We start from the raw sequence: 27,903 nt of genomic DNA on the forward strand, positions 1-27,903 counted from the left end.
GTGCCCTAACTCTGGTAAGGAGTGCTGACCGCCACCTGTGCCTGGACCCTGCACACCCACTGGGCCGTCCGGGGAGTGTTTCTGTACCCCATGTGCTTCAATAGCATTTATATAAGTTAATAGCACCCAAATAAGTTAATTCACATAAGGCTCCAAGAACAGGACATTCATAAGTTTTAGCTCTTATAAATTATTAACACTTTCTTCAGTGTTTTCAGAAAATCCTAATTTGGGGGGTGGTTTATGCAAAGTGCAGATTTTTCTGTTTTTAAAGTGTTCCCTGCCTCTGGGTCCACACTGCCTCTGTCCCCCTTCTCTACCCCTGACAGACGGGGCCATCCAGCAGCCCAGCCTGAGCTGGTCTCTGGTTACGTGGCGGGGGGAGTGACTTTGCTTGGCTCCCATCACCTGTGGGAGAAGGCTCGTGCCGCCTGCTCCCTCCTTCCCACCTCTGACCCCCTGGGCCTTTCCGAACCACCTGCAGCCCAGCAGGGCGGCCGTGTGTTTTCACCGTGCGACACGCTGCGTGCCTGCTGTTCTGCCTCGCGCTCGTGGCCTCAGCCCGGCAGCGCGTCCTCTGCGCGGCCCCCTCCCCAGTGGTCCCTGTGCCTCTGGCCCCCAGTAGCCAAGGGCAGGGGACCATTCATTCCCTGGTAACCGCAGTGCCTGCAGGCGAGTCTGTCCTGGAACACTGGGTGAATATGAAATAAGAATCCCCCCAGCTGGTTCTCTTGGACACCTGCATTTTCTTCCCCAGGCAGGGAAGATACTCCTGTATTACAAGGACCAGACCAGAGGCATCCTGATCAGATTTGCTGCCTGGGGTTGTCTTCTTGTAAGTCACCCCCTCCCTCACTGAAGTTCCTTCCCTTCACACATTCACGTTTCAAAGAAAGAAAACATTTAGCCCTGGGGTCACAGCCGTCGGGCCAGAACATTCTTCACTTCATCATCCCGAGGCCTAAATGCTCAGGTTGGTTTTCTTAGAAGTCTCTTTAAGGAAGTCAGTGAACCCATGAGGTAACAGAGCGGAGGGGTGGATTCTGGGGGGGCCTTTGCCAGTAGGACCTGGCCCCCGATAGCAGGTCGGCAGGTGGCAGAAGAGAAGCCTAGCGTTCCTCTCCCCTCTGACCCTGCGGTTGTGTTTCCTCCGAGGATTCACTCCAGCTGATCAGCTCGTTTACCTTCAACTCAGGGCAGTGCTGAGAAGGCGCTTTGTGGAGAGTGTTTTTAGCTCTGTATCTTGTTTGGTTATGTAATTACTAGTTTTGTTCTGGCTGTGCTGGGCTCTCATTGCTGTGCTCGGGCGTTTCTCTAGGTGTGGCGGGTGGGGCTACTCTAGTTAGCGTCTCATCCCGGGGACTTCTCTTGTTGCAGAGCGCTGGCTGTAGGGTGTGTGGGCTCAGTCGTTGTGGTGCGCAGGCTTATTTGCTCCGCGGCATGTGGACTCTGCCCGGACCAGGGATCGAACCTGCGTCCCCTGCATTGCAAGGCGGATTTGTAACCACTGGACCACCAGGGGAGCCCATACTGATACCTTAAACATGTTTTTCTAGTTAAAAGAATAAAACGGAGGGCACACTTGCCAGCTTTCCCTAAGCGAGGAAGTCACTCCTGGTTTTCAGTTTGGAACCACCGTTGTTTCTGGAGATGAGGGAAAAAACTTTTAACATTTTTCTCTCCACCCCATCCCCACCTCCAGGGGCTTGTTTCTGTGGCTCTGACGAAAGCATCTGAAAATGAAGGCTTTATTCCGGTAAACAAAAACCTCTGGTAGGTGTGGAAGCCCTGCCGCCGTCACACCTGGGGGTGGGGCAGGCGTCCACCGCGCTCTCCAGGGCCCTAAGACGCCCGCTGTCCCCCAGGTCCATCTCCTACGTCACCACGCTGAGCTCCTTGGCCTTCCTCATCCTGCTGGCCCTCTACCCCGTGGTGGATGTCAAGGGGCTGTGGACAGGAGCCCCGTTCTTCTACCCGGGTGAGCCCCCCCGCCCCAGGCTGCGCGGAGGAGGGCACCCAGAGGACTGGCTGGAGGCCGCGAGTGGCCGGTGCGGAGCGTGTCCTGGGGGCCCAGGCAGGCATCGCTGGCTCTGTTCCCAGGCAGCCCCCCATTTTACCGTTTCGTTTTTGGGGTCGTAAACGCACCCGGCTGGCCTCCTCAGGCAGGTCATTGGTTCCGGGCGCTTCACAAAAGGGGCTGTGCCTTCTCATGGAACAACCACCCCCACACATGCACCCTAGAGATGACGCGTGAGTGATGCTAGGCGCCGCCTGGGGACGCTGGGGCCGGTTTAGACGCGCTTCCACCCAAGACGAGAGGCGGCAGACGATTTCAGTGACTCGTTTCAGCCCCGAGTCCAGTAACAGCTACTCTGTCTTGTCCTCGGGTTTTCTGGGTAGAGAAGGTAAGTTAATATTTCTGACTTTCAGGTTTAGTATTCCAGAGTCACACTTGACAACAGGAGTATTTTCTAACTTTTGGTTGTAATTTACACTCAAATCCTTAACATACCCATCCCTTATATCTTTGGGCCATAGCCGATAGCAGAAGTGGGTGCTTTTTCTCTTTTTCCACTGAACCAAAGTCAAACGTCCAGAGTTAGGCGGATGACCACTGTGTCTCCCCAGGGATGAACTCGATCCTGGTGTACGTGGGCCATGAGGTCTTCGCCAACTACTTCCCCTTCCAGTGGAAGCTGGGGGACCAGCAGTCACACAAGGAGCACCTCGTGCAGAACATGGTCGCCACCGCCCTGTGGGTGCTCATCGCCTTCGCCCTCTATAAGAAGAAGGTGTTCTGGAAAATCTGAGGCCCCAGCCGAGATGTGTTCCTGGCAGAATGGCTGGGCCCCGGGGATCACTGACAGGAGTCCTTGCTTATAAAACAGATGGGCTGTGTGTTTCCCAGTTAAGGGGGCGATGCAGACATGCTCAGGCTGGTTGACTGGGACACAGCTCGTCCAACTCGGCCTGTGTACACAGAGCTCAAACAGCTGAACCGTAATTGTCTTTTCTCTCCATCTGCTGTGTGCACAGCTGCCTCTGGAACTTCATTCTAAGGCTGTGTGGTTGAATTTTTCACAAGGGATGACCAGGCGCCTTTGCTTCTGTGCCGGATGAAGCTGCCTCATCCATGTTTCCCTGCAGCCTTGTCTTCCCACGCTTGTCCACAGAGACCAAGATGCCACCATCGCTGCCGTGTCTGACTGTGAAGCTCACTGGGTGTCACGTGTAGTAACATAGTCTACTATATTTTGGTTATGTAGTTTAATATTCCAAGAAAGTCCAAGTAATATCCTTTCAGATCCGTAAGGTATGGGTGGGTCCAAAAAAATGCCTTTCCCTCAGAAGCCAATGTCTGCATTTCCCCACTTGAAAAATAAGTGAAACTGTAGACGTGTGATTCCTGGCCATGCTCACCAACAGTTATCTACTTAGGCACCTCCCTGAGCTCATCACCTCTCCATCTGTCTGCCCACCCGCCTCTCACCCGTCCGTCTGTCTGTGTATCTGGAGGGGGAGGGTCCCCTGAGCCATCCTCTGTCTCTAGGAAGAGAGGAGCCCGCTCGCTCTGCCATCCTCACCAGGCAGGTCCACTCTAGCCCTGAGACCCAGTGGGGTGGGAGGCATCAGTGGCTTTCCTGAAATCCTTAGAAGAGATCATTTTGTTACCGAAAATGCTTCAAAATAAATGATGTTTAAAAAGCTCTCACTGGAGTGACTCCTTTCAGAATGACCCTCCACGGCAGAGGCAGCTTTCTTGCTTGGAATCACCAAACTAAAGCATCGTTTGTCGGGCGCGAAGGTGGAGAACACAGAGGACCAGCGCTCCCGTGATGCAGGGTCCTGTGTCCAGGGCTTCTCTGTGGCAGAAAGGTCGCACTGCGGAGCATCCTCGTGTGATGAAGTGGGCTCACCTCAGCCCGTCCCCTGGCGTCAGCTGTCGCCCCGTGGATGACGTGTTTTCCAGCTACCCTGTCTCTGCCCCAACTTACATCCCAACTTGTACCTGCCCGCCCTAGGATGCCTCCACCTGCATGACCGCCAGCATCCGGGCACCCCCCGCCCCCATCTTCTGCAGAACTTTCCAGCTCGGGCTGCCGCAGCTCTGCACACAGCTGACCCTCCGTCTCTCGGCTTCACCCGCCTTCCCTCCTGTCTGCCCCTTTCCTGCGTTCAGTCGTTGCAGAGTCTTCTCAGGTCTGTCCCCGGCTCCCACCCGGAAGTCCTCATTCTCATGGTCACCGCCTGCTCCTCTTGCCCAGACCCTTGGAATCATTTCTGAACTGGCCTCCCTCCCTGGGTCCCTCCTGTAAAGTCACTGTTCACTGCCCCAGGCCGTGCTGCACCTCACTGTTGGAGGCCCCGGCAGCATCGTGGAGTGGGCTGTGCTGGGAGGAGGTGGACAACTTGTCAGGAGGAAAACGCGAGCAGTGTAGGTGGGAAACTGCCATTATCAAGTGTCCCCCTCCGTGTAAAGCCAGGGCTGCCCCTCAGTCCTGTTTACCATATCTGTTCCCGCAGCATCAGAACCAGGTTCCTGTTACCCTTTGCGGTGTAGCCAACTGTCAGCCCCGGGTGGTGGAAATTCAGAAACTGAGGCACTTAGATGACCTGTTTGCAGAGTTGACTTACATTATTTTTTCACAAGGCCTGATCAGTTAGTTCATAGAGCTGTGATTGCTTTAATTTTCCAACAATAAAAGCCTTTTGGCGTTTGAGGGGTGGGGGGAATGGATTATACTTCATAAAGCAGTGTCGCGGTGCTTAGTTGCTCGGGCGTGTCTCACTCTTAGTGATCCTGTGGACTGTAGCCCACCAGGCTCCTCTGTCCGTGGGATTCTCCAGGCAAGAATACTGGAGTGGGTGGCCATGCCCTCCTCCAGGGGATCTTCCTGACCCAGGTATCGAAACCGTTTCCTGTGTCTCCTGCATTGGCAGGCAGATTGAGTCATGGGGGACGCTCTCAGATCAAATGCCCTCCTTGCAAGAACTTCCCCTGGAGCTGGAACAGCGCTGTGGGCAGGCAAAACCGTCCCTGGCTGAGCCCAGAGCACCTGCCTGGCTTCCTCCCAGCCCTTGGACGTGCCTCCTAGTTCCAGCGCCACTTCCCACCTCCTCAGGGAGCTGGGCCTCTGGCGTCTGACTGTGACTAGTGGTCCTGTTCTACTTTTTTCTTCTTCATTTTCTGTCGACATCTGAGCTGTCACACTCACCCCCTGCCTCTAGGGCACCTTCTCTCATCTCCTATTCTTATCCCAAAGTAATATTTTTTTCCTCTGTGTCCTCTAATATGTGACTGGGGTCAACCTCGCAGCGTGATCGCTTTCTGCCCTGCATGACAGTCATCTAGGCACTGCACCGGCCTCCCGCGCTGGACCGTAGCTCGTGGAGGGTGAGGCCTTGCCCATTTGCACGTTCTTCAAGTGCAGACGCTGTGCCCGGGCCCCATGCCCACGTGGAACAGGTGCCAAATCAACATTCGTGGAAGCAAAGCGGTGGTGGTGGGTGTGTCCTTAGTCTAAGTGCTGAAAATGTAGCGTATACCTGGCGTGCACGTGTGCGCGCAGGGGTGAGGGGTGGTCCTCGCTGAGGAGGCCCCTCTCTTGCAGGGCACCTCTGTGGGTGGTCACGGCTGTGTCCCCCCCAATCTCCGTGGGTGTGGCTGAGCAGGGCCCCCTGCAGAGGCAGTGCACCCAACTGGGGAGAACACCAGTTAGGGTGTCTTGAGCTTGAAAGCACAGGAACTCCGGCTCCAGCTGGGTTAGCAGGAGAGCATCACCCGGAAGTAGTCCTGGGGCGAGCAGGCCCCAGTTCAACCCCAAGGCCCAGATGCTGCCCCATCGCCATCGGGAAGGCTGCACACAAATCAACTCCACGCGGGAGGGAGCAGGCGTTCCCTCGATGGCGCCTAATGTTATTGTCCAGAAAACCCTCCCCAGACTGTGCAAGACCAGCCATGACAGGGAGCTTGGCCTGGCTGGGCCCGGGCTGAGTGGGGACAGCTGGCATCTCCCTGGGGAGGGGTGTGGACGCCCCTGGGCAGCGCTGCCTGCAGAAAACACCCGTCACGGGGCATCTTTGGGGGAAGTCGGGTGGAATCCTTGAGGAACAAAGCAAAGCATGCTGTTCTGTAGTGGGGCTATCGTAAGCTAACATCGTGTCTTCATTTGTGCACGTAGATTCCTAATTCCTCTTTATAATGAAGTTAGTAGGCTGCTGTTCTTACACTTTACCTCCATCACGCTGGCCCATAAAAGGCCTCTTTCATGATGCACAGCAGTCAAGTTTGTGTTGCCCAGTATCAGCTTAAATAAAAGTCAACATATTAGCTTTTTTCCTTTAATGTCGTCCCAAATAAACAGGGGTGGCAAACGGACTTTGAGAAATTTTCTCAACATCTCAAACTGCCTTTCAGAAGAGGTTTCCATCAATTGTGAAAATCCAGGGGAAGAGCTTTAAAAAAAACGCTAAGCAGTAGAGCCACAACCCTAGAACAATGCAGTGCGGGATTTAAACACAACTTTTGTTTAGAGTTTGAAATTAGGCGGGAAAACGCACTGCCAGGGTGGTCTTCGGTTGTGTGTTTGTGTAACCTGTTTTCACGGATGAGGCGAGCCAACATTTTTCTCCTGACAGTCAGTTTTTCTTGGGCATTAATTCCCATACATTGTTTTTCTCCAGGCTAAATGCACTTCCAAATTCAAAGCTGATTAGACACGCTACATGTTAACGCCTGATTTAATTGCGGATGTGCAGACACGCAGAGGCAGCCAGCCTCCCCCCAGCTCTCCTTGGCAGAATCCAGCCTGAGCACAGCTGTCAGGACAGCTGGCCTCCGTTCCACAGGGCCAAGCACATGGCTTCCCACAGTGTCTGTTCCCATCTCAGGGCCAGTGGGATTCTGTCCTGATCTCCAGGACTTTCCCTACAGAGGTCAGTTCTTTTCTGTTTTTCCCACCTTTCATGGCTTTTCAGTGTTGCATTTTACCTTGCCAGTGGTCACACCTTCCCACTTTGATACATAAGAAATTTTCTTCTATGTGATTAAACTCCATATGTTGTTTGGCTTGTTAAGTCGTGTGTGCATGCCAAGTCCCTTCAGTCATGCCTGACTCTTTGCAACCCCCTGGACTGTATCCTGCCAGGCTCCTCTGTCCATGGGATTCTCCAGGCAAGAATGTTGGAGTGGATTGCCATTTCCTCCTCCAGGGGATCTTCCCAACCCAGGGATTGAGCCCGCCCACGTCTCTATGTCTTCCTGCCTTGGCAGGCGGGTTCTTTACCACTACTGTGAAGTGGCACCAACTCCTGCCTGCCTGGGAGACAGCAGCTCACGTCCGTTTAACAAATCCCAGGCACCACTGAATTAAAAAAAAAGATGATTGGTCCCTTTTATCTGGGGCTACACACGTGGGTGTTAGGAAGTCTTGTTTTGATGTGTGCAGCCCCCAAACACTGATCTGAAGAAGGGATTATGAAACCAAAAAGTGTCTACGGCGTTTACTGTGAAAGTTGCTAGGGGCAACACACATGATGGTAAAAACAACAGGATGATTTAAAAAAAAAATTTTTTTTTGTTTGTCTTTGGCTGTGCCGGGTCTTCATTGCTGCACATTTCTCTTTTTTGCTGGGCTTTTTTCTAGCTGCAGGGAGCGGGGGCTACTCTTCGCTGAGGTGCTTGGGCTTCTCATCACGATGCTTCTCTTGTTGCGACTTCCAGGCTCTAGAGCACAGGCTCAGTGGTGCTGACACACGGGCTTAGTTGCTCCGTGGAGATTGCTGGGTTGCATGGTAGCTCTGTTTTTAGTTTTTTAAGGAGCCTCCACACTGTTCTTCATAGCGGCTGCACTAATTTACATTCCTACCAACAGGGAGGAGGGTTCCCTTTTCTCCTCACCCTCTCCAGCATTTATATGTAGACTTTTTGGTGATGGCCATTCTGACTGGTGTGAGGTGATACCTCATTGTAGTTTTGATTTGCATTTCCCTAATAATATGTGATAATAAGCATTTTTTCCATGTGCTTCTTGGCCATCAGTCATCTTCAGAGAAATATATAAGTCTTCTGCCCAGTTTTTGACTGAGTTATGTGATTTGATATTGAGTTGTGTGAGGTGTCTCTCTATTTTGAAGATTGTCAGTTGTTATCATTTGCAAATGTGTTCTCTGGGTTATCTTTTCCTCCTATCTATGGTTTCCTTTTGTGTGCAAAAAGTTTTAATTAGGTCTCATTTGTTTTTGTTATTCTAGGATATAGATCCAAAATATATTGCTGATTTATGTCAAAGAAATATCCTGCCTATATTTCTTTCTGAGAGTTTTATAGTATCTGGTCTTACATTTAGGTCTTTAATCTATTTTGAGTTGGTATTTCTATATGGTGTTAAGAATGTTCTGATTTTGTTCTTCTACATGTAGCTGTCCAGTTTCCCAGCACCACATATTGAAGAGACTGCCTTTTTTCCATTTCTGTTTCTTTGCCAGTACCATACTGTTTTGATGACTGTAGCTTTGTAGTATAGTCTCAAGTCAGGGAACCTGATTCCTCTAGCTCTGTTTTTGTTTCTTATGATGGCTTTGGCTTACTTGGGTGGGGTCTTATGTGTTTCCATACAGGTTTTTAAAGCTTTTGTTCTAGTTTTGTGGAAAAGTGCCATTGGTAATTTGATAGGGATTACATTGAATCTGTAGATTGTCTTGAGCAGTATGGTCATTAAAAAAAATTTTTTTTAAAAACATTTGTTTATTTGGCTGTGTTAGGTCTTAGTTGGGCTCGTGCAGTGAGTAGGCTTAGTTGTCCTGTGGCATGCAGGATCTTAATTCCCCAACCAGGGACTGAACCTGTGTCCCCTGACACTGCAAGGTGAAGGCTTAACCACTAGACCACCAGGGAAGCCCCTTTATATAAACTTCTCATGCAAGGTAATGAAGCCATGCTCTAGTCAGTCGTCAGTTCAGTTGCTCAGTCGTGTCCAACTCTTTGCGACCCCATGAATCGCAGCACACAAGGCCTCCCTGTCCATCACCAACTCCTGGAGTTTACCCAAACTTATGTCCGTTGAGTCGGTGATGCCATCCAGCCATCTCATCCTCTGTCATCCCCTTCTCCTCCTGTCCCCAATCCCTCCCAGCATCGGAGTCTTTTCCAATGAGTCAACTCATCGCATGAGGTGGCCAAAGTATCGGAGTTTCAGCTTCAGCATCAGTCCTTCCAATGAACACCCAGGGCTGATCTCCTTTGGGATGGACTGGTTGGATCTTCTTGCAGTTCAAGGGACTCTCAAGAGTCTTCTCCAACACCACAGTTCAAAAGCATCAATTCTTTGGCGCTCAGCTTTCTTCACAGTCCAACTCTCACATCCATACATGACCACTGGAAAAACCATAGCCTTGACTAGACAGACCTTTGTTGGCAAAGTAATGTCTCTGCTTTTGAATATGCTATCTAGGTTGGTCATAACTTTCCTTCCAAGGAGTAAGTGTCTTTTAATTTCATGGCTGCAATCAACATCTGCAGTGATTTTGGAGCCCCCCAAAATCAAGTCTGACGTTATTTCCACTGTTTCCCTATCTATTTCCCATGAAGTGATGGGACCAGATGCCATGATCTTAGTTTTCTGAATGTTGAGCTTTAAGCCAACTTTTTCACTCTCTAGAGGGGTGACCAAAACTGGTGACTAACAAGTTCCTGAGCTTCTCTCACAGGACTCCAGTGAAGGGAACAGGTTAAAACTGCTCCACCTGCAGCCTGTTTTCACTCAACAAGCTCAGTTTGGTTATCTGTTTTCTGTTCTTCCTCTTTAAATGCACAGCCTCCTGGCCTCTTGCAGCCCGGGAGCCTGGAGTTAGCTCCTGCCCAGCACAAGGTGGCTAAGCGTGGTTGGGATCCCCAACCCTGAAGGTGGGGCCATGTGGGGTTCCTGTGAATGGCCTGCTATCAGAAGGCTCCACCCTCAGATCACGTTCGGGGCCTCTGGTGTGAATGTGCCGAGGCAGGAGCCCAGGTACCCCGGCACAGAAGAGCCATCACTTCATCTGTCCCTGTGCCTGCGGCCACCCTGCTCACACTACAAGTGCCCCTCACCCTCGGCGGGTGGCTCCGAGACTTGTTCTCCTGCCTCACTTGGCTGCAAACCGCTGCACCTCAGCATCTGGCTTGCTGCACGTGCAGGCAATGGACCCGCTTCGCCAGCAGTGACTGAACTTCTTAGCTCTTTCATTCTTCAGGCTCCCGAGAAACAACTGTTCATGTGATGCTTACCTAAGGTATTTCAGAAACAGTGACAGACACCAGCCTGACACCCATGCTGGACTCAGAGGTGGGAAGCCCTGGGCCAAGCTCGTCCCTCTCCATCTTCACAGCCACCGGGGGAGAGCCCATGCCTGCTCCCACGGACTCAGAGGTGGGAAGCCCTGGCCCAAGCTCGTCCCTCTCCATCTTCACAGCCACCCGGGGGAGGGCCCATGCCTGCTCCCACGGACTCAGAGGTGGGAAGCCCTGGCCCAAGCTCGTCCCTCTCCATCTTCACAGCCACCGGGGGAGGGCCCATGCCTGCTCCCACGGACTCAGAGGTGGGAAGCCCTGGCCCAAGCTCGTCCCTCTCCATCTTCACAGCCACCGGGGGAGGGCCCATGCCTGCTCCCACGGACTCAGAGGTGGGAAGCCCTGGGCCAAGCTCGTCCCTCTCCATCTTCACAGCCACTGGGGGAGGGCCCATGCCTGCTCCCATGACACGCCTGAGGCAGAGGCAGGAGCTTGTCCCTGGTATCGGAAAGGAGGGGCCAGCTGGAGCTGGGCTGGTGGGTGGCTGCAGGGCCGGGGACACGTCCTCCACACCCTTCCCGGGCCTCTGGGCAGGACCCACCCTGGCCCCGACAGCACCTTCAGTGGAAGCTCTCTCTCATTCATTCTGACATGAAGGTTTTCGATATTAAAACTTGCTGAAGGAAAAGGTCTAGGTGTTGATACCTAATAGTCACCAAAGCCTAACTATGCTAAAGAAAATCTTGAGGTCGTGGAAGCAAACGTCTTTCTAAATAAAGGACACTCTCGTTCGTACACTTAAAAGAATTAAAAAGTAAAAACAAAAAAACACCCCAATTTATTTACAAAACAAGTTCTTTTGTTTTACAAAAATTACCCCAAAAAGTGACAAAAATAGAAACAGCTTCTCAGACTCTTGGGAACTGCTTCTAAGTGACGGAGGAGTCAGACCTGGAGGCTCCCTTCCGGGAGGGCCCTCAGGCCAGGGTCTGGAGCAGCAGGATCTTCTCGTTGACGCAGAACCTGTGCAGCACCAGCATCAGGCTCTCCCCGCAGCGGGACACCTGTCGCTCCATGGCCAGGCGGAAGTCCTCCTTCACGCCCTTGGTGATGCCCCGGGTGACCGTGTGGTGCCTGGCGGGGCGGCGACAGGGAGACAAACGGGCGGTTGGTTAGCACGGCTGCACAGGTCCGTGGTCCCCGGGCAGGAGAACGGCCTGCCTCAAACTAGCGGAGAGCTTTGGAAAGAAAAACGCCCTGACCAAACAGCCCCCCGCCTGGTGCTTCTTGGAAAGACTCAGAACCGGAGTGTCACCTTCCCCACTCGGGACAAGGCTGTTCTACATGCCTGAGCAGTTCTAGCCAGATGCCGGCTGCCTGCCTCTGGCTCCCGCAGCTCTGATGCTGGGCTCCCCCGACTCGCACACAGTTCAGTGACGCGGGGCTCACTGCTCAGGCCACATGGCTCTCGGGCCCAGCCAGGCCGGCCTCGGGGGGCAGGTCGCCCGAGTGGGCAGGACTGTGGCCGTGACCCCTGGCTGGGGTCTCCGCACAGCCTGGGTCACCAACACGACTCTGCTCCCCACGATGCCAGGCCTACGTGTGGGAAGTGGGCACAGCTGGGGTCCTGAGATACGGGTCTGGCACGGACACGGGAGCAGAGTCCCTGGAGGAGAGCCTCCTCGAGGTCTGGGAGGGCCCGGGAGCCCCTGGTCGGGGAAGCAAAGGCGGGTCGCTCAGGGTGCCCTGGAGGGTGTGCCTCAGAGAAGGGGGTCACAGAGGGAACCCCGGACACCAACATGAAGAAAGGAAAAGAAACACCTAGCAAAGTTCAGTGGGTTCAAGTCAGAGGAAAGGAGTTGTAACCAGCTGCTCGGTGATGGGGTGGATTCAGACCAACACAAGGCACCTCCATCCCCAGCCCTCTGCCTAACTCCCCTCAGACAGGCACAGGGATGTAAAACTAGACTGTGAGGGTACTGGCCAAAATTAAAAGGTTTGAGACCACTTGTAAAAATGTTTCTGTTTTTAAAACCTGAATCGTATCAAGTAAGAACAACAGAAGTGGAAAGTTGCAGGGTAACAGAAGGGGAAATAAACCCAGGCGTGGTTAGAGGAGTGCTGTACTACCGGCCACTCCACGTGCCCGTGGGCGGCTTACAGAACTACGCAGCGTTCGCCAGCACAGCCACGGACAAAACTCGGGTCTCCGTGGACACTTCTAGCCGGGTCCGGCTGCTGACCTTGGCAGGGAGGACACAGGGTCAGTGAGCCCCACTGGGGGCACAAGCAGCCCCTCTGTGCTGCCCTGAGATACGGCTCTTGGGGGACCCAGCCTGCAGCCCCACATGAGAGCCCGCCCTCTGACCCAGTGAAAGACACTGGTGTTGGCAGACCCTGAGTGAAGGGCATGGGAGCCTCCAACCAGAGGCTCCCCTTCATGCTGGTAATCACAAAGCGCCGTGTCCCGCTGGGCATGGGCCCAAGGCCAGACCGTTTCCACACATGAGGAGCAGTGCAACTCAATTATGTTTCTATCAGAGTTTCTTTTGCTCTGGTAAGTTTGGATGAAGAAGAGAATGAATTAGCTTCTGTGGTTTAAGACCAGGATAAACCAGTTAATAAACATGGTGTCCTGCCTACCAGTTATTTTCAATTCAGAAAGGTGAGGTCAGTGTCACGAAAATAACTCTGCTAAAGCCAGCTCATTGAGGCCGAACCCTCAACCCTGGGCATGAATTTGGAAATCCCAGGATAAAAATTCACTTCTGAGTTTTGCTATCCTTAAACATTTATCACCAAATGCCTTATGTTTTATGAAAAGAGAATCGTAGTTCAGTGCCTGATCTGATGTGTGCTTAATCTGACACACTTTCATATAATGTTCACTTATTTCCAGATCCATAATGATTTTTAAATTGAACACAAAAACACTGGCAACTTATGGAAAAAAATAAGAAATGTTAACAATATTACAACCAGATGGCTTGCCAAGGAATGCGGAACAAATTAAAAAATTAAATAAAGCATGAAAAAGGGCACCGAGGAACGAAGAGCTGAAAACCATGGGCGGTAAGACATGTCAACGAACAGCACACTATGAGCAGGCGTGTCCGCGCGGTACCTGTCGGCAGTCTGTATGCTGGGCTGAAGCACAGGGAAGAATTCCTGCTGCAGTAGCCCCATGGGAGGGCTAGAAGGCCTTTAAAAAACAGCAAACAGCGGCATTCAAACACCCACACCGACTCAGCCTGCACTTAAAAAACAACACTCCAGAGAAAACGCATGAGACGGGGGCCGGCAGCCCTGGGCCCCGCGTGGCGGCTTCGGGAGGACGGGGCCCCCTGGCTGCACGTGCGCCCAGGCCCCGGCTCAGCCCGCTGAGATCCGGTGTAGAAGGGGCGCCGGGGAAGAGGCTGGTGCGGTGCCCCGGGACGGCCACGGAGGGGCAGGGCCCCACGCCTGTCGTGACCACACCAGTCCCACAGAGCAACCTGGCGACGTTTCTGAACCATCGCTGATGGGACTGAAGCCCCACGTGGAAGAGGCCCTTCTGAGAAGACTGACAGGACTGGCGTGTTTTTGCTAAAGGCTGTTTAAAGTTCACAAGGTAGTGAGAAAAGGAATGGGAAGGGGGACGACGCGAGTCTGGGCCGCGGCTTCGTGGGGTGCTGTGACAATCGCACGTTGGCTGGGGTCACCTCTGAGAGCACGGGCCCGCGCCCAGCTCAGGGCACCCGCAGGGACGGAGCGTCTGGGTCGCTCAGCCGAGCGCCTCCAGGGCACGGCCAGCATCTGCGGGGAAGCATTTCTCTCCTTCAGATACGAGAGGGCAACCCGCAGAGCGCAGACCCAAGCTGGTCCCTCCTGCCGTCAGGCCCCGGCTCCCTGGCACTCGCCCCACACCAGGATGGACAGGTGGCCTCGCCCAGGCCTGGGCTGGCCTGGAGGGGCTGGCCTCTGCTCCCCACATCTCCGCACTCAGCTGCGGGTCTGTAACGGCTGTGGGTAATTTGTTTGCGAACCAGAAGGAAAAGGAATGGGATAGTTTTACCCAAGATTCTAACTGTACCTCAACTGCTCAGGTGGCCCGCTTCTCTGCAGGAGTTTCTCATCAGAAATTTGTCAGGCAGGTTTCAGGCAAACTCTGAGACTCACACAGTCAGCTCACTAAGCAGGAGCCCCTGTGCCTGCTTCCAGACTGACGGAGGAGCAGGTTTCCTAGGAAGCTGAGTGGTCTTCTACTGGGCATAGGGCGTTAGAAGAGACTAAAGGTTATACTAACCGTGGGTGGGGAGGGGGGGCACAATTAATCCTCAAAAGCCTAGAAATGCCTGCTGTGTCTCTGCCTCGCCCTGAACACCCCACAGTCAGTCACGCTGGCTGTCCAACAGCCCCGGCCTTCACCCTTGTCCGAGAGCTGGTCTGCACATCCCTGTGTCTTGAGCAGCTCAATAAAACTGGCTGAAGAAGGAAGGGTCAGTCTTGATTGTCTGACAACCCCGTCTGTCACCTTCCACAGCTGAGCATCAGCTTAGTGGTGGGAGGATTGTTAAACTTAGGTTTAACCTTAACTAAATGGAGTTGATCCAGCTGAGGCTGTCTCTCTATTATGACAGTTTGTATGGTGTGTGTTCATGGGAATTAAAGGAAAAGTTATTCAAAGTTATGTTTGTGAATCCAGCCTCAAAACCGGGCAGCCACAACACAAAACGGCTTACCTAGATTCCCATGTCAAAAAGCCATCTTTGTTCTCAAACACCGTTAAGAATATTTTGAACCAGGCAGTTATCTTCCCCAGGTTCGAGGGAAGCTAACGGAGCAGGAAGATAAGCGTGCCTGGTGCACTTGCCTAAGTCAGCTAATGTGTACAGGTCTTCTGTCTGCATGTTAAATCTTCAGAATATTTAGCAACATCTGCAAGATGAAGGAGAAGCACACCCCCTCGCTGTATATTCCCATTCCTGACAGGACGCCATGTGGGCTGTGCCCGACCCTGAGATTTAGGGAATCCAGAAGGAATGCCTCTCACTTCCCTCTCCTGACATTTCTAACACCCTCCATGGATGGAACAAGATGAAAATTCCTGCTTTCAACCGGAAACTTGTCCCTCTCACGAGGCAGGAAAAGGAGCTGGTCCGAGCCTCAACAGCACTGGGCTCTCCCTCGGGTCTCGGTCTCCTGCAGAGACAGTGACCCTGCCTTGCACACGAGGACCGTGCAGGATGCGGAGGGGACCACACGTCACACCATGCGTGGCCGTCCACAGCAGGGAGGATGCACTGTCCACACCGCGATGAGGACTGGAGGGCAGAAGCGGGGGTCATGAGCTATTTAAAAATCATAAATGGTCACTGACTTCATCCAGATGTAGGGGGGCTTGGCCAGACCAAGCCCCAGCCTCGCTGCAGAGGCTGGGGGGGGGCCACCTGATGTGAGCGGGCGGCTCGCTGGGGAGGGCCTGAAAGTGCAGTGTGTAAATCAGGTCTGCAGGTTTTTCCTAATCCAGCACAGCTGTGATGAAGCATGGCTTTTCTTAATGAAAAGTGTTCTAATCAGAAATTATAGGATCAGTCTGTATGTTTTAGAAAGGAAAAAGGTTCTGTGAATGAGACTTTCATCTGGTGAAAAAAGTATCAAAAGTGACAGAACTACCCCAATTTAAACACGCTTCCATCAGAAATGTAGTTAAGGGAAGGCCAAGTTCAAAAGGATCCCTGGAGTCAAACCTTCTTAAAAATACAGTTTGGATTCCTTCCTACTAAATGTCTGAAAGCTACAGATATTTACAAACATTTCTGACACGCACAGAGAGTGGGAGATGGGGGGGCTTACTTGATCAGCATTCCTTGATTGGGCAGCAGTTCCAGATGGATCTTCCCACCTTCCTGAGTTCTCAGGTAGGCGAACTCCTCCAGCATGTCGATATCTGAGGCCAGAGTCAGGGAACCACATGTGGGAGACAGAAGCCCTGCTCTCTCGGAGGCGGACACGGGCTTGCAGCTCCTGGGTAACACCCGCGGCCACCCTACCAGCAACCCGGGCCTGCCTGAGTCCAAACCAACGATTCCTATGCCAACCAAACTCCTTCCCAAAGAGAATTACGGTTTTCATATGGGTGGTTAAACGGCCTGCATGGTCGTGAAAGCAACACCTTTGGCTTTCCTAATAAGAAATGAAAAAAAAAGGGGGGGGGGTGGTAGGGGTATTATTTCCACCCCTCTACCTCTACCCAAAGGTGAAGAAACACTGCTGTAGGCACCTCGCAAATGAAAACTAGCAGGTAAGAGAAGCAAGTGTGAGCACCAGACCTTGGATTCTAAGGTGGCTTCTCCCTGTTCAGCAGTACCAAGTCCAACGCTCCCCGTCATGAAAGCAGGTGTGGGTGGGGCAGTGTCTCTGGTGGGTGCTCGGCACACCTGTGACACCTGCTGCTGTGACCACGGACCCGGGGCCCCTTCCCAGACGGAGCCCAGTGAACGACTACGTCCCGCGGCCCATCCGCCACCGGGGCCCTTCAGCATCCCGGGCACCTTCCAACAAGTCGCTCCAAGTGGGAAAGGGACCGGGGCTGCTGACATTCCTGGCCCCTCTCTGAGGTCTCTCCTTTCACAAGACTGACAGCCACGACCCCATCTCAGAGCTCCACTCCTCCTTTCTCCGCACATCACTGACACCACTATCTCTCCCCCAAAGGGTTCACTCATTTTTGTCCCAGCAGTTTCTTCTGCTCAGACAGGGCAAAGGATACTTGTGACGTAATTGAAGAAGTTCTCGTACTGGAAGTTCCCTTGCTGGCAGATCTTGCTGACGGCTTTCAGGAAGAGCGCCTCCCCGCGCGGCCACTCGTGCTGCAGAAGGACGATGGCGTGGCCCAGCGCCATGTCGTCCCTGCTGTCCGTGAAGGCTCTCAGCTGCGGACACGGGGCGGGGCCTGGGTCACAGGGTGACCGAGGCCGGCGGCGAGGGGCCCGGCCAGGGGACCCGGCGCCCGGGCAGCGTCCTGGTGGGAGCGGGTCACGCAGGTGGGGACGGAGGCTCTGAAGGTGGGGTGAGGCGGGAGGAAGCTGAGCACCAGAGGAAGGATCGGGGGCTGCTCTTAAGGAGCTGGGCGGGGGGTGGAGGGCGGGCCAGAGGCGCCCTTGGAGAGAAGTCTGAGGACACCCGAGGACGAGGATGGGGCAGGCGGGGAGGAGGCAGGAACGTGAAGTGAGAAATCGTCACAGGGCTTCCTGGTCAGGATCGGCACCATGCCTAAAATCACTCCAAGCTGCTGCTGCCGCCCAGTACAGACCAAGAGCAGGGCTGGGGACGGGCGCCCCGAGGCGGAGCCGCCCGCTCAGGGGCTGTGGGGGTTCAGCCTGTCCGCCCCCGGCCGCCCCAGCCCTGTGTTCCGTCAACCGTCCTGAGGCGCCGCAGCTCTGGGGGCCTCACTCTAGGATGATAAACTCACAGCCCTCTCTGAGCCCAAGAGCACCTCTGCTCCATTCTGCGGCACCTAGTATATCCTGACTTGCAGGCTAACTCATAAAACACTGGACATCACGACAGGCGAGGCTACGTGCGTGTCTGCCTCACTGGTACCTGGACTAATAGGTAACATTGCGTCTCAAGGACGGAGGTTATTGCCTACTCTTCTCTGCCTAATGCAGCTGACATTTAATAAATATTTGTTTATTCCTCCCACTGCTTCCCTTGCTATACCAACATGCTGTCAAAAGACTAAACTAACGTGTGCTCAAGGCTCTCAACTTGAGTCACTCCAGATCTTCAGAACAATCCTCTGAATTAAATTCCTTTCATGCTAATCATGAAACAGTGGAAGCACTGACAGACTTTATTTTCTTGGGCTCCAAAATCACTGCAGATGGTGACTGCAGCCATGAAATTAAAAGATGCTTGCTCCTTAGAAGAAAAACCATGACAAACCTAGATAGTGTATTAAAAAGCAGAGACATCACTTTGCCATCTAAGGTCTGAAGAGTCAAAGCCGTGGTTTTTCTAGCAGTCATGTATGGACATGAGAGTTGGACCATAAAGAAAGCTGAGTGCTGAAGAACTGATGCTTTAGGACTGAGAGTCCCCTGAACTGCAAGGAGATCACAGCAATCAATCCTAGAAATCAACTGTGAATCTTCACTGGAAGGGACTGATGCTGAAGCTCCAATACTTTGGCCACGTGATGCAAAGACCCAAATGACTGGAAAAGACCCTGATGCTGGCAAAAGGAGAAGGGGCGGAGAGAATGAGATGGTTGGATGGCATCAACGACTCAATGGCGTAAGTCTGAGCAAACTTTGGGAGACAGTGGAGGACAGAGGGGCCTAGCTACTGCAGTCCATGGGGTGGCAAAGAGTCAGCCTGAGTGACTGAAGAGTAACAGTAACGAGCTGATCAACGTGAAGCTTACCTTAAAACAAGCCAACATCAAGTGCAGACAGTAGGGCATGATGGCCTTGCTGGTACACGGCAGGAGCTTCAGATCCGAACCTAAGAGAAGCCCGAGGCAGGCAAAGAAGAGAGCTTAGAGGGGCAAATGATTGAGGTGCTTTCCTTAAAACAAAAAGGGTAAGCCCCAGTCACATGGTCTCAAACACAGTTAAACCACAATTACATTTAGTGAAGGTAAAAATTGGTTTTTGAATCGTCTCTGGATTTCATGTCTCAATCTCAATTTCTAAAATTGCTTAAATACCTTTTATTATGAAACCTTTGAAATGTACAGAAAATGACAAGACAATATCACAAACACCAGTGTGCTTTATCACTCAAGTTTTATAAAATGTTGACACTGGGTTTAATTTTTAGATTTTCATACACAGCATCACAAATCCGGTCTGCCTTCTGTGAGCCCCTTCTGATCCCTGCCTCCCTCCCTGGAAAGAAAGCGAAAGTCGTGCAGTCATGTCGGACTCTTTGTGACCCCATGGACTGCGTCCATGGCATTCTCCAGACCAGAATACTTGAGTGGGTAGCCTGTCCCTTCTCCAGGGGATCTTCCCAACCCAGGAATTGAACCGGGGTCTCCTGCACTGCAGGCGGATCCTTTACCAACTGAGCTATGAGGGAAGCCCTGGAGGTAAGGGCCATGCTGAATGAGGGGCTCAGCATTCCTACATACACTGCGCGCTTGTCGGGCAAGAATCTGTATCCGTACACCTGAGAGGAACGTTCCTCGTGTTTCCAGTCTGCGGTGTAAATGGTGTCTCAGCCTGCACATCCCTCCGCTGATCGTTTGCAGTGCGACACCTGTGACTCCAGCTTGCTGGTTTTCCATGTTACATAATGTTCTATTGGTAACACAGACCACCACTGATTTATCTATTCTTTTCCGTTTAACCCTGGGGTTTCCCATTTTTCACCATTACAAACAGTGCTGAAATAAACATTCTGATATATTTCTTCATACTTGTAGAGAGCAGTGGCTATTTTTCACACCAAGATTTTAGTCCTTTCCTTTATGGTGTGTGCTCCTTATATCCTAAATCCTTCTCTACTCCAAGGGCAAGCAATAGCAAAGAACAGAGACACTGCCTTCGTGTGGCTCCTATGCACACGCACTCACACACGTGCACACCACTGGCCCTGGACCAGCACAAGTTTGAACTGCACGGGACCACTTGTGTGTGGACTTTTCAGTAGACAGTACCGGCGTTTTCACTTTACAGATCTCTAGATGAACTAACTGCGGGATTACAGATCACAGCGTGTGCAATCAAAAGAACTAGGGTTTCAGCCCTGATTCTGCCCAAACTGTTGCAGCTTCCTGCCTGTGGGTAAGTCATTTGTCAATTCTGGGTGCTGAGGCAGAGAGAGAAAAGTACCTGGATTTTTGACTACTGGGGGCAGCAGGAGGAGAGAGGGGGTCAGAGCCCTTGGGTTAACTCCTGCATTGTTCAAGGGTCAACTGTATACCTAAAACAAAAGGTTAGTGAAATAAAATTTATCCATTTTACTGGAGGTACATTCATTTTAGTAATATATTTACAGTCTATCTCACTAAAAAAGAAAATTTCTAGTTTAAAATCCACGACCCAGGAGGTGAGGGCCCACGTTTGGAAATCACTGATAGGTCTGCATCCAGAAGGGGCACATAGCCAGGCAGTGAGATGTGACCTGGTCTGCTAAGCTGGTCTCAGACATGGCCAGGCAGTGAGATGTGACCTGATCTGCTAAGCTGGTCTCAGACATGGCCAGGCAGTGAGATGTGACCTGGTCTGTGAAGCTGGTCTCAGACATAGCCAGGCAGTGAGATGTGACCTGGTCTGTGAAGCTGGTCTCAGACATAGCCAGGCAGTGAGATGTGACCTGGTCTGTGAAGCTGGTCTCAGACATAGCCAGGTAGTGAGATGTGTGACCTGGTCTGCTAAGCTGGTCTACAAACCGACCGCATGAATCTGTGCCTTCAGAAGCACATGGGTGATGTGGATCTTCACGTCCTGATGGTCAGCACAGCCACCCTTTACTCTCCACATCCTGATGTAAAATGGCAGCTTATTGTTTTAACCTGAATTTCCTGTACTAATGGTAGTAGTAGTTCTGGGCGATATTTCATTGAATTTATCTCTAAGTATTTTATGGGTTTTGACGTTATTTGATCTAGAGAGTCCTCAGGCTTTGCTACATGGCCAAATATGTAGCTGTGGATAAAGACGGTTCCTTTCTGACCTTCCTTTTTCTTGCCTATCGTGCTGGCGAGAATCCCAGGATGCTGCACTGAGGAGCTGGGGGCGGACGCCAGCACCGCGGCTAGTCCTGGGGAAAGCACTCAGTATTTCATAGCTAAGAATGATGTTGGGGACGTTTTCCTCCTTTTTCTAGTTTACTGAGTTGTTTATTTGTTTTTAATTGTGAATGATAAATGCAGACATAATTAAATTCTGTCTGCATCTATTAAGACAATCTTATGATTTTTCTCCTTTAATCTGCAAATGTGGTGATCTGTGCTGATCGGCTTTCCTGGGTTAAACCGCCTCTGCATTCACTCAGCTGTTATGTCTTATCTTTCTTATAAACGGCTGCATTTGCTCATATTTTGTTAAGAATTTTGGCATCTATGATCGTGACAGACCCTGGCCTTTAATGTTCTTCTCTTGTGATGCTCCTGTTTGGTTGTGCTGTTAGGGTTAATGCTGGTCTTAAAAACTGAAGGGTAAGTGTTCTCTCTTCCTCTATTTTCTCAAAAACTACATACAGGATTGAAGTTATTTCTTCCTAAATGCTTGACAGGATTCACAGTGAAGCCAACTGGACCTGGAATTTTCTTTGTGGTAAAGTTTTTGATGACAAATTTGATAGATATAAAAATGTTCTGATTTTCTATTTCATCTTGTGTCCATTCTGGTAAGCTGTGTTTTTGAAGGACTTTTTCCATTTCATCTAAATTGCTGAATTTATTGGCATAAAGTTATTTACAACCTATGCTCTTACTGCCCTGATTTCAGCAGGATCCGGGGTGATGTTCCTTCCCTCTTCCATCCCTGATACTGGTCATTTGCAATCACTGTCATTCTGGTCAGTCTTGTTAGGGGTTCATCCATTTCATTAACTTTTGGCTTTATTAGTTTCCTTCCGTTTGTTTCTATTTCACTGATCTCTGGTCTTGTCTTTATCACTCCCTGTTTTCTACTGGGCTTGGGTTTGACGGTGCATCTTTTTCCACCTCTAAGACAGAACTGAGATCCGGACAGTGGGGCCCTTTTCCTTTCTTGTGAAGCATCACAGCTCAACTTATGTAATTTTTCAACAAATGAGCAATTTGGAGTGAAGCTCAAAGCAGCCTGAGATACGCTGAGCGATCCTTCTCCACTAATCATGACAAAGTTTCCTGGAATTGGTAAAGATTGGAAAAGGAGCTCTCTGATATTCTTTGAAGAGAGCACATTCAGGAAAGGAAGAGAATATCTGAAGGAGGACAGACGCACAGCTGCTTGTGAACCCAGAGCCCAGAGCAGCCTGGAGAGCACTCTGCTTCTTACACATCTTGCCAACTCTGCAGACCTCAGGGTGTCACCTTGTCAGGAACTGTAGGAACTATTTAAAAAAAAAACTCCCAGTGGTGGGTTCTAAAGCTATTTCTAGAAAATAAAACTAGGATTTGCCACTGTACCTTTTCTAAACTTGGGCTTTACTTTGGAGGGCTCCTCCTGGGACTTGCCTCCATCCTGGATGGGAAGGACCATGTAGCACATCAAATCAAGGACCTTCTCACACGTCATCTGAAGAAGATGAGACCAGAAGGAAGTAACTGTGAGTTTCTGATGGAAAGCATGCCTCAGTAACTACAGTCTCTGCAGCACACAGCGGGCCACCTGAGCACAGAGGCTGGGGAGCAGTGGTCACTGCCGCTTGCCTGACAGTGAACACGGAAAAATAACTCAGATTAAATCCATGCACTAGACCTTTCAGGGAACACGGACCCACTGTCTGCTGTTAAACAACAAAAGAACAAAACTTAAAAACTAATTGAGTATTAACTGAACTACTAAAGCGTTTGACAGCACCGTGGAGTCCAAAAGAAGTACAGCCCTGTCTTAAAGACATTTACTAGCTCACTGCGTAGAGAAATGAACAGAACGGGACAGGCGGTAAAGGAGCACAATTTAAAATGAAGCAGAAACACACACAGGGTAATAAACCAGCAGGAGGAGTTTTAGGCTGGACGGTTATCCTGATGTAAGCCTTAAAGCCGGGAGGGTTTGATATGTAGAAAAGAGAAGGAAGGGTTTTCAGAGGAGAGAAAGATGCGGGGAGGGTTATGCACTGGCCTTGGAGAGTCACCTAAGGGCGTGGTTTAGAAGACAGGTGTGAAACTGGACAGATGACGCACTAGTGGAGGAGAGACGGCCCCCACGCCCCACTGAACACGTGGTCTCGACTCACAGAGAGCGGGGCGTCACCCTCAGTCCCCCCATCAAACTCCAGGAGTGACAGGGTCACAGAGGGAGCATTTCCTGTGTGTCAGGCACAACCCTCCTATTACCTTCATTTTACAGACGAGGACGTGCAATCTTAAATCCCTGCTTCCCAGCCTTTTTTGTATCTTGCCAAGTCCAGAAAATACTTGTAAGGCTGCTCAGAGCTGGAAGCAGATGACCCCGGGGCTCAGCTGCTCAAGCCCCAGCTAACACCTGGGCTGAGGGGCTGGCATTCCAGCACGTCCAGAACCACCCATGGCCACAGGGTCATGAGGCTCCAGCTTCGAGAGGTGGGCATCTGGGCAGTTAAAAACTTAAAACTCTGGAGGTAGACAGAGAGCCAGTTAAGCAGTGGGGCCAAGAGTGAACTCAGAATCAAATGCCACCATTCCTCAATACCCATCTCTTGACTTCAGGTGCGCGATGGAAAGTAGGAAATTAAATAAGATAGAAACGCGATGGAAAGTAGGAAATTAAATAAGACAGAAACGCAATGGAAAGTAGGAAATTAAATAAGACAGAAACGCAATGGAAAGTAGGAAATTAAATAAAATAGAATCACTGTTCTTTTTCCCCAGCAGATCAGGTAATAAAACCTAGGCAGAAAGAGCAAGTTTCAAGTAAATATGCATGGAATTAAAAAGCCACTCCAGGAAAGAGAGGAAGGCCCAGGGTCGCCGAGGGCGCCCAGGAGGGTCCCCACACCCGCCGGGCACCCAGGACTCACTTTGTAGTCCCCTAGAGCGAAGTGGCAGGTGGCCAGTTGGATGAGTGCCCTCTGATGCTCCAAGGTGCCCTGCCCCGAGATCTGTGGCTGAGGAAGTGATCCCTGGAGAGCTGCCAAGTGGTGCAAGCTGGCGATGGCCTTCTTATATTGACCCTGAGAAAGTCACAACAGCAAGAGAAACACAGCCATCAGAAAAACAACTTCCTTTTTGCTCTTAGATTCCATGTGCCTTCATAAGCTGTCCTGAGAAAGTACTCTTTTATGATATGCATCTTCGCAAACGATCTTTACATCCTTTTAAGATCAATACAAAGTAAAATAAATAAATGAATAAGAACAAGTAAACGAATACTACTAATAATAAAACCTTCCAGAGCCACTAGCAAGCGACTCCAAATCAGGTACTTCTGCTGAACCAAGTGAGAAGGGGAAGGAGACTCAGCAACAGGATCAAACCCACTTAGTTAAAGCCAGTGACGATCTGTATGGAGGTACCTTATAAACACAAAGATTTTTCTTTCTGGTCTTAATTCTTGAGAGGAAATAAAATAACACAAGCTCTCTGATTAAAGTACATTTTTGATATGCCGTTTCTTTATAAATTGGAGAAGGAAATGGCAACCCACTCCAGTACCCTAGCCTAGAAAATCCCATGGATAGAGGAGCCTGGTTGGCTACAGTCCAAGGGGTCACAAAGAGTTGGACATGACTAAGAGACTTCACTTCCTTTCTTTCCTTATAAATATTTGACTATTTCTCCTCCATGAAGGCTGGAGGCAGCAACTGGCCCATTTTCACAACGGAGGCCCGAAGCCCTTCTGTCTTGGGACTGAGTCCTCTGTCTCCTCTGGGCAGGTCCTGCTCCAGGACAGCAGAGCCGGGCGGCAGGCTCCACCAGAGCAGAGGGGGCTGAGCAGGGCCCGACTTTCATTGAAAAGTAAACTCTGACGTCTACAGACAGGTGTGACCGGACACGCCACACGTGACAGGAGACGCAGGCCTGTCGCTGGGAGCTGTTCTGAGATGACGGTGGAGCACAGTCCCCGCCAGGGAAGACAGGGTGCTGGTCTTCAGAGCGGGAGGGACACACACTCCTCCACGCTGAAGATGCGCTCAGGGGATCACAGTCTTGTCTGCACACAGGCACTTATAAACCCACGTTACCTGATAGATGATCATATCGTTGAGGAAGATTCTCAGCCAGAGCCAAGTATCCGTCTTCCAAGCCAAACAAATTCTCGTAAATTCTGAGCAAGAATTCAAAGACAAATTTATCAAAGATATGTAACATCATACCCATCAAGAGAACAACAGTCCGAGAGACAAATTATCAAGACATGGATGTAACTTTAGACTTTGATTCCTAAAACACTGGTCTGAACTTATTTTTTTTTAATTTATTTTGGTCTGGAGTTTTAATCAGAGGGTAAAGTTAGGGCAGAATCACAGTGACAGTGCCGGTTGCTCAGCCGTGTCTGACTCTGTGCCCCCATGCACTGCAGCCCGCCAGTCTCCTTTGTCCATGGGATTCTCCAGGTAAGAACAGTGGAGTAGGTAGCCATTCCCTTCTCCAGAGGATCTTCCTGACCCAGGGATGGAACCTGCATCTCCTGCATTGGCAGGTGGATTCTTTAACAACTGAGAAAGAATACTTACCAGTAATACGTAAGAAATATTATTAGGCACTGACACTCACTAAGTACATATCATGTGCTAAGAGCTGTTCAACGTGCTTTTCACACGTTACTTCGTTTATCTTTTAAGCTACTTTGCTTTCACCTAGTTAAAATAATCAACACATGACACTAAGAGTTTTATTCATTTTTTAAAAAGCCTACCTATAACTAAAGAAAAAAATCCCCTCCAAAAGTCACAAACCTGTTCACAGCTCTAGATGTGACAAGGTCACAAACCTGTTCACAACTCTAGATGTGACAAGGTCACAAACCTGTTCACAACTCTAGATGTGACAAGGACAAATTGGGCAACGCGATGTTTTCTAGAAAACACGACGACACGCCAGACAAAGCATCGGGAGAGGCGCGTGACAGAAGCAGCCAGGGACCGATGCCCACTGGCCAAAAGGAAGGTCAGGGTCTTGATCCCAAAGCACAGAAAAATATGCTGGTTAGCCAAGTGCCAGTCATTTCTAAGTAACGCTGAAATACAAACTAGTGCAAATATTACACAGAGAAACTCTCTCTTATTTACATCAAAACAGGCTTCCTGCAGGGTTTGCAATTTGAGCTTTTCACGTTCAGGCAATGGAATTAATGCAGACAGAACAGCACTAACTCCTGTAACCTTAGTACGTGTGGCTGGAGGAAGATACAACACAGGGGATAGAACAACTGAAAGCCCAGAACAAACCCTGCAAGCAAAGAGAAAGTCCAGCAATATAAGTTTTAAAAGGCCAGAAACTCTCCTTGCCACTCCACCCCAACTCTGATTAAAATGATCCTAAGACGTGTGAACTACCATAATCAGTTTACTTAGCCATTAGTGACTTGACATTTCGAGTAGAAAAATGAGTCTTTTTTGGTGTGATGATTCCATATAAAAACTGAAATATCCCAACGGGACAAGTACGCCTTACCCTTGTCCAGGAATTCCAGGGAATAGAGCAGCTCCCAGCTCTCTCTGGCCAGCTTGAAGCTCTCCAACACCTCAATCGAGTTAGCAAGTTCTGCCTTGTTGATGACAATGTGACGGTTCCTTCCTTTTGCTGAACAGTCTTCGTCATCTGAACTCTGCTTAGAGAATGTGAAGAACACGATTAAAGTTACAGAAATAGTCACTGCTGCTTCTAAGTCGCGTCAGTCGTGTCCGACTCTGTGTGACCCCATGGACTGCAGCCCATCAGGCTCCACCGTCCCTGGGATTCTCCAGGCAAGAACACTGGGATGGGTTGCCATTTCCTTCTCCAGTGCATGAAAGTGAAAAGTGAAAGTGAAGTCACTCAGTCATGTCCGACTCTTAGCGACCCCATGGACTGCAGCCTACCAGGCTCCTCCGTCCATGGGATTTTCCAGGCAAGAGTACTGGAGTGGGTTGGAAATAGTCACTATTTGAACATTATTATGTTTACTGCTGATGACAACTCTGATTACTGTATGAATTTTATATCAAAGGATATGATCATGAGTATACTAAAATATTTTGAATTTAACAATTTTAAAACACAATATAATATAAAATAACAGTATTAAAAGATAATATAAAAGTTCATCCTTTCATGCATTCAATTTTTATTTTTAAAATTATGGTTTTCTCATATGATTATCTCAATAGATGCAGAGAAAGCCTTTGACAAAATTCAACATCCATTTATGATAAAAACTCTCCAGAAAGCAGGAATAGAAGGAACATACCTCAACATAATAAAAGCTATATATGACAACCCACAGCAAACATTATCCTCAATGGTGAAAAATTGAAAGCATTCCCTCTAAAGTCAGGAACAAGACAAGGGTGCCCACTTTCACCATTACTATTCAACATAGTTTTGGAAGTTCTGGCCACAGCAATCAGAGCAGAAAAAGAAATAAAAGGAATCCAAATTGGAAAAGAAGAAGTAAAACTCTCACTGTCTGCAGATGACATGATCCTCTACATAGAAAACCCTAAAGACTCCACCAGAAAATTACTAGAACTAATCAATGATTATAGTAAAGTTGCAGGATATAAAATCAACACACAGAAATCCCTTGCATTCCTATACACTAATAATGAGAAAACTGAAAGAGAAATTAAGGAAACAATTCCATTCACCATTGCAACGGAAAGAATAAAATACTTAGGAATATATCTACCTAGAGAAACTAAAGACCTATACATAGAAAACTATAAAACACTGGTGAAAGAAATCAAAGAGGACACTAATAGATGGAGAAATATACCATGTTCATGGATTGGAAGAATCAATATAGTGAAAATGAGTATACTACCCAAAGCAATTTATAGATTCAATGCAATCCCAATCAAGCTACCAA

General features: G+C 50.1%; 2 protein-coding genes across 9 annotated transcripts in view; one reads left to right on the forward strand and one right to left on the reverse strand.

Moving 5' to 3' along the window:
* The window catches only part of HGSNAT (heparan-alpha-glucosaminide N-acetyltransferase), a 34,015-nt gene extending 30,305 nt beyond the window's left edge, over nt 1–3,710 (forward strand). For all 3 annotated transcript variants that reach the window (XM_027529717.1, XM_027529719.1, XM_027529718.1), the window contains exons 15-18: nt 758–835; nt 1,703–1,773; nt 1,866–1,978; nt 2,629–3,710. In XM_027529717.1, the coding sequence (XP_027385518.1) occupies nt 758–835; nt 1,703–1,773; nt 1,866–1,978; nt 2,629–2,810 (444 nt within the window). In that variant the 3' untranslated portion in view covers nt 2,811–3,710. The remainder of the gene's footprint in view (nt 1–757; nt 836–1,702; nt 1,774–1,865; nt 1,979–2,628) is intronic.
* Nucleotides 3,711–11,082: 7,372 nt separating this feature from the next.
* The window catches only part of INTS10 (integrator complex subunit 10), a 33,443-nt gene continuing 16,622 nt past the window's right edge, over nt 11,083–27,903 (reverse strand). For 2 of the 6 annotated variants that reach the window (XM_027529784.1, XM_027529789.1), the window contains 9 exons: nt 26,508–26,664; nt 25,076–25,158; nt 23,912–24,064; nt 22,377–22,485; nt 18,678–18,757; nt 17,019–17,181; nt 16,103–16,196; nt 13,392–13,469; nt 11,083–11,401 (listed from right to left, as the gene is read on the reverse strand). In XM_027529784.1, the coding sequence (XP_027385585.1) occupies nt 11,245–11,401; nt 13,392–13,469; nt 16,103–16,196; nt 17,019–17,181; nt 18,678–18,757; nt 22,377–22,485; nt 23,912–24,064; nt 25,076–25,158; nt 26,508–26,664 (1,074 nt within the window). In that variant the 3' untranslated portion in view covers nt 11,083–11,244. The remainder of the gene's footprint in view (nt 11,402–13,391; nt 13,470–16,102; nt 16,197–17,018; nt 17,182–18,677; nt 18,758–22,376; nt 22,486–23,911; nt 24,065–25,075; nt 25,159–26,507; nt 26,665–27,903) is intronic. The other 4 variants (XM_027529786.1, XM_027529787.1, XM_027529788.1 and 1 more) reach the window with 4 other exon arrangements.

Source organism: Bos indicus x Bos taurus, chromosome 27, assembly GCF_003369695.1.
Source record: "Bos indicus x Bos taurus breed Angus x Brahman F1 hybrid chromosome 27, Bos_hybrid_MaternalHap_v2.0, whole genome shotgun sequence".
Taxonomy (NCBI): domain Eukaryota; kingdom Metazoa; phylum Chordata; class Mammalia; order Artiodactyla; family Bovidae; genus Bos; species Bos indicus x Bos taurus.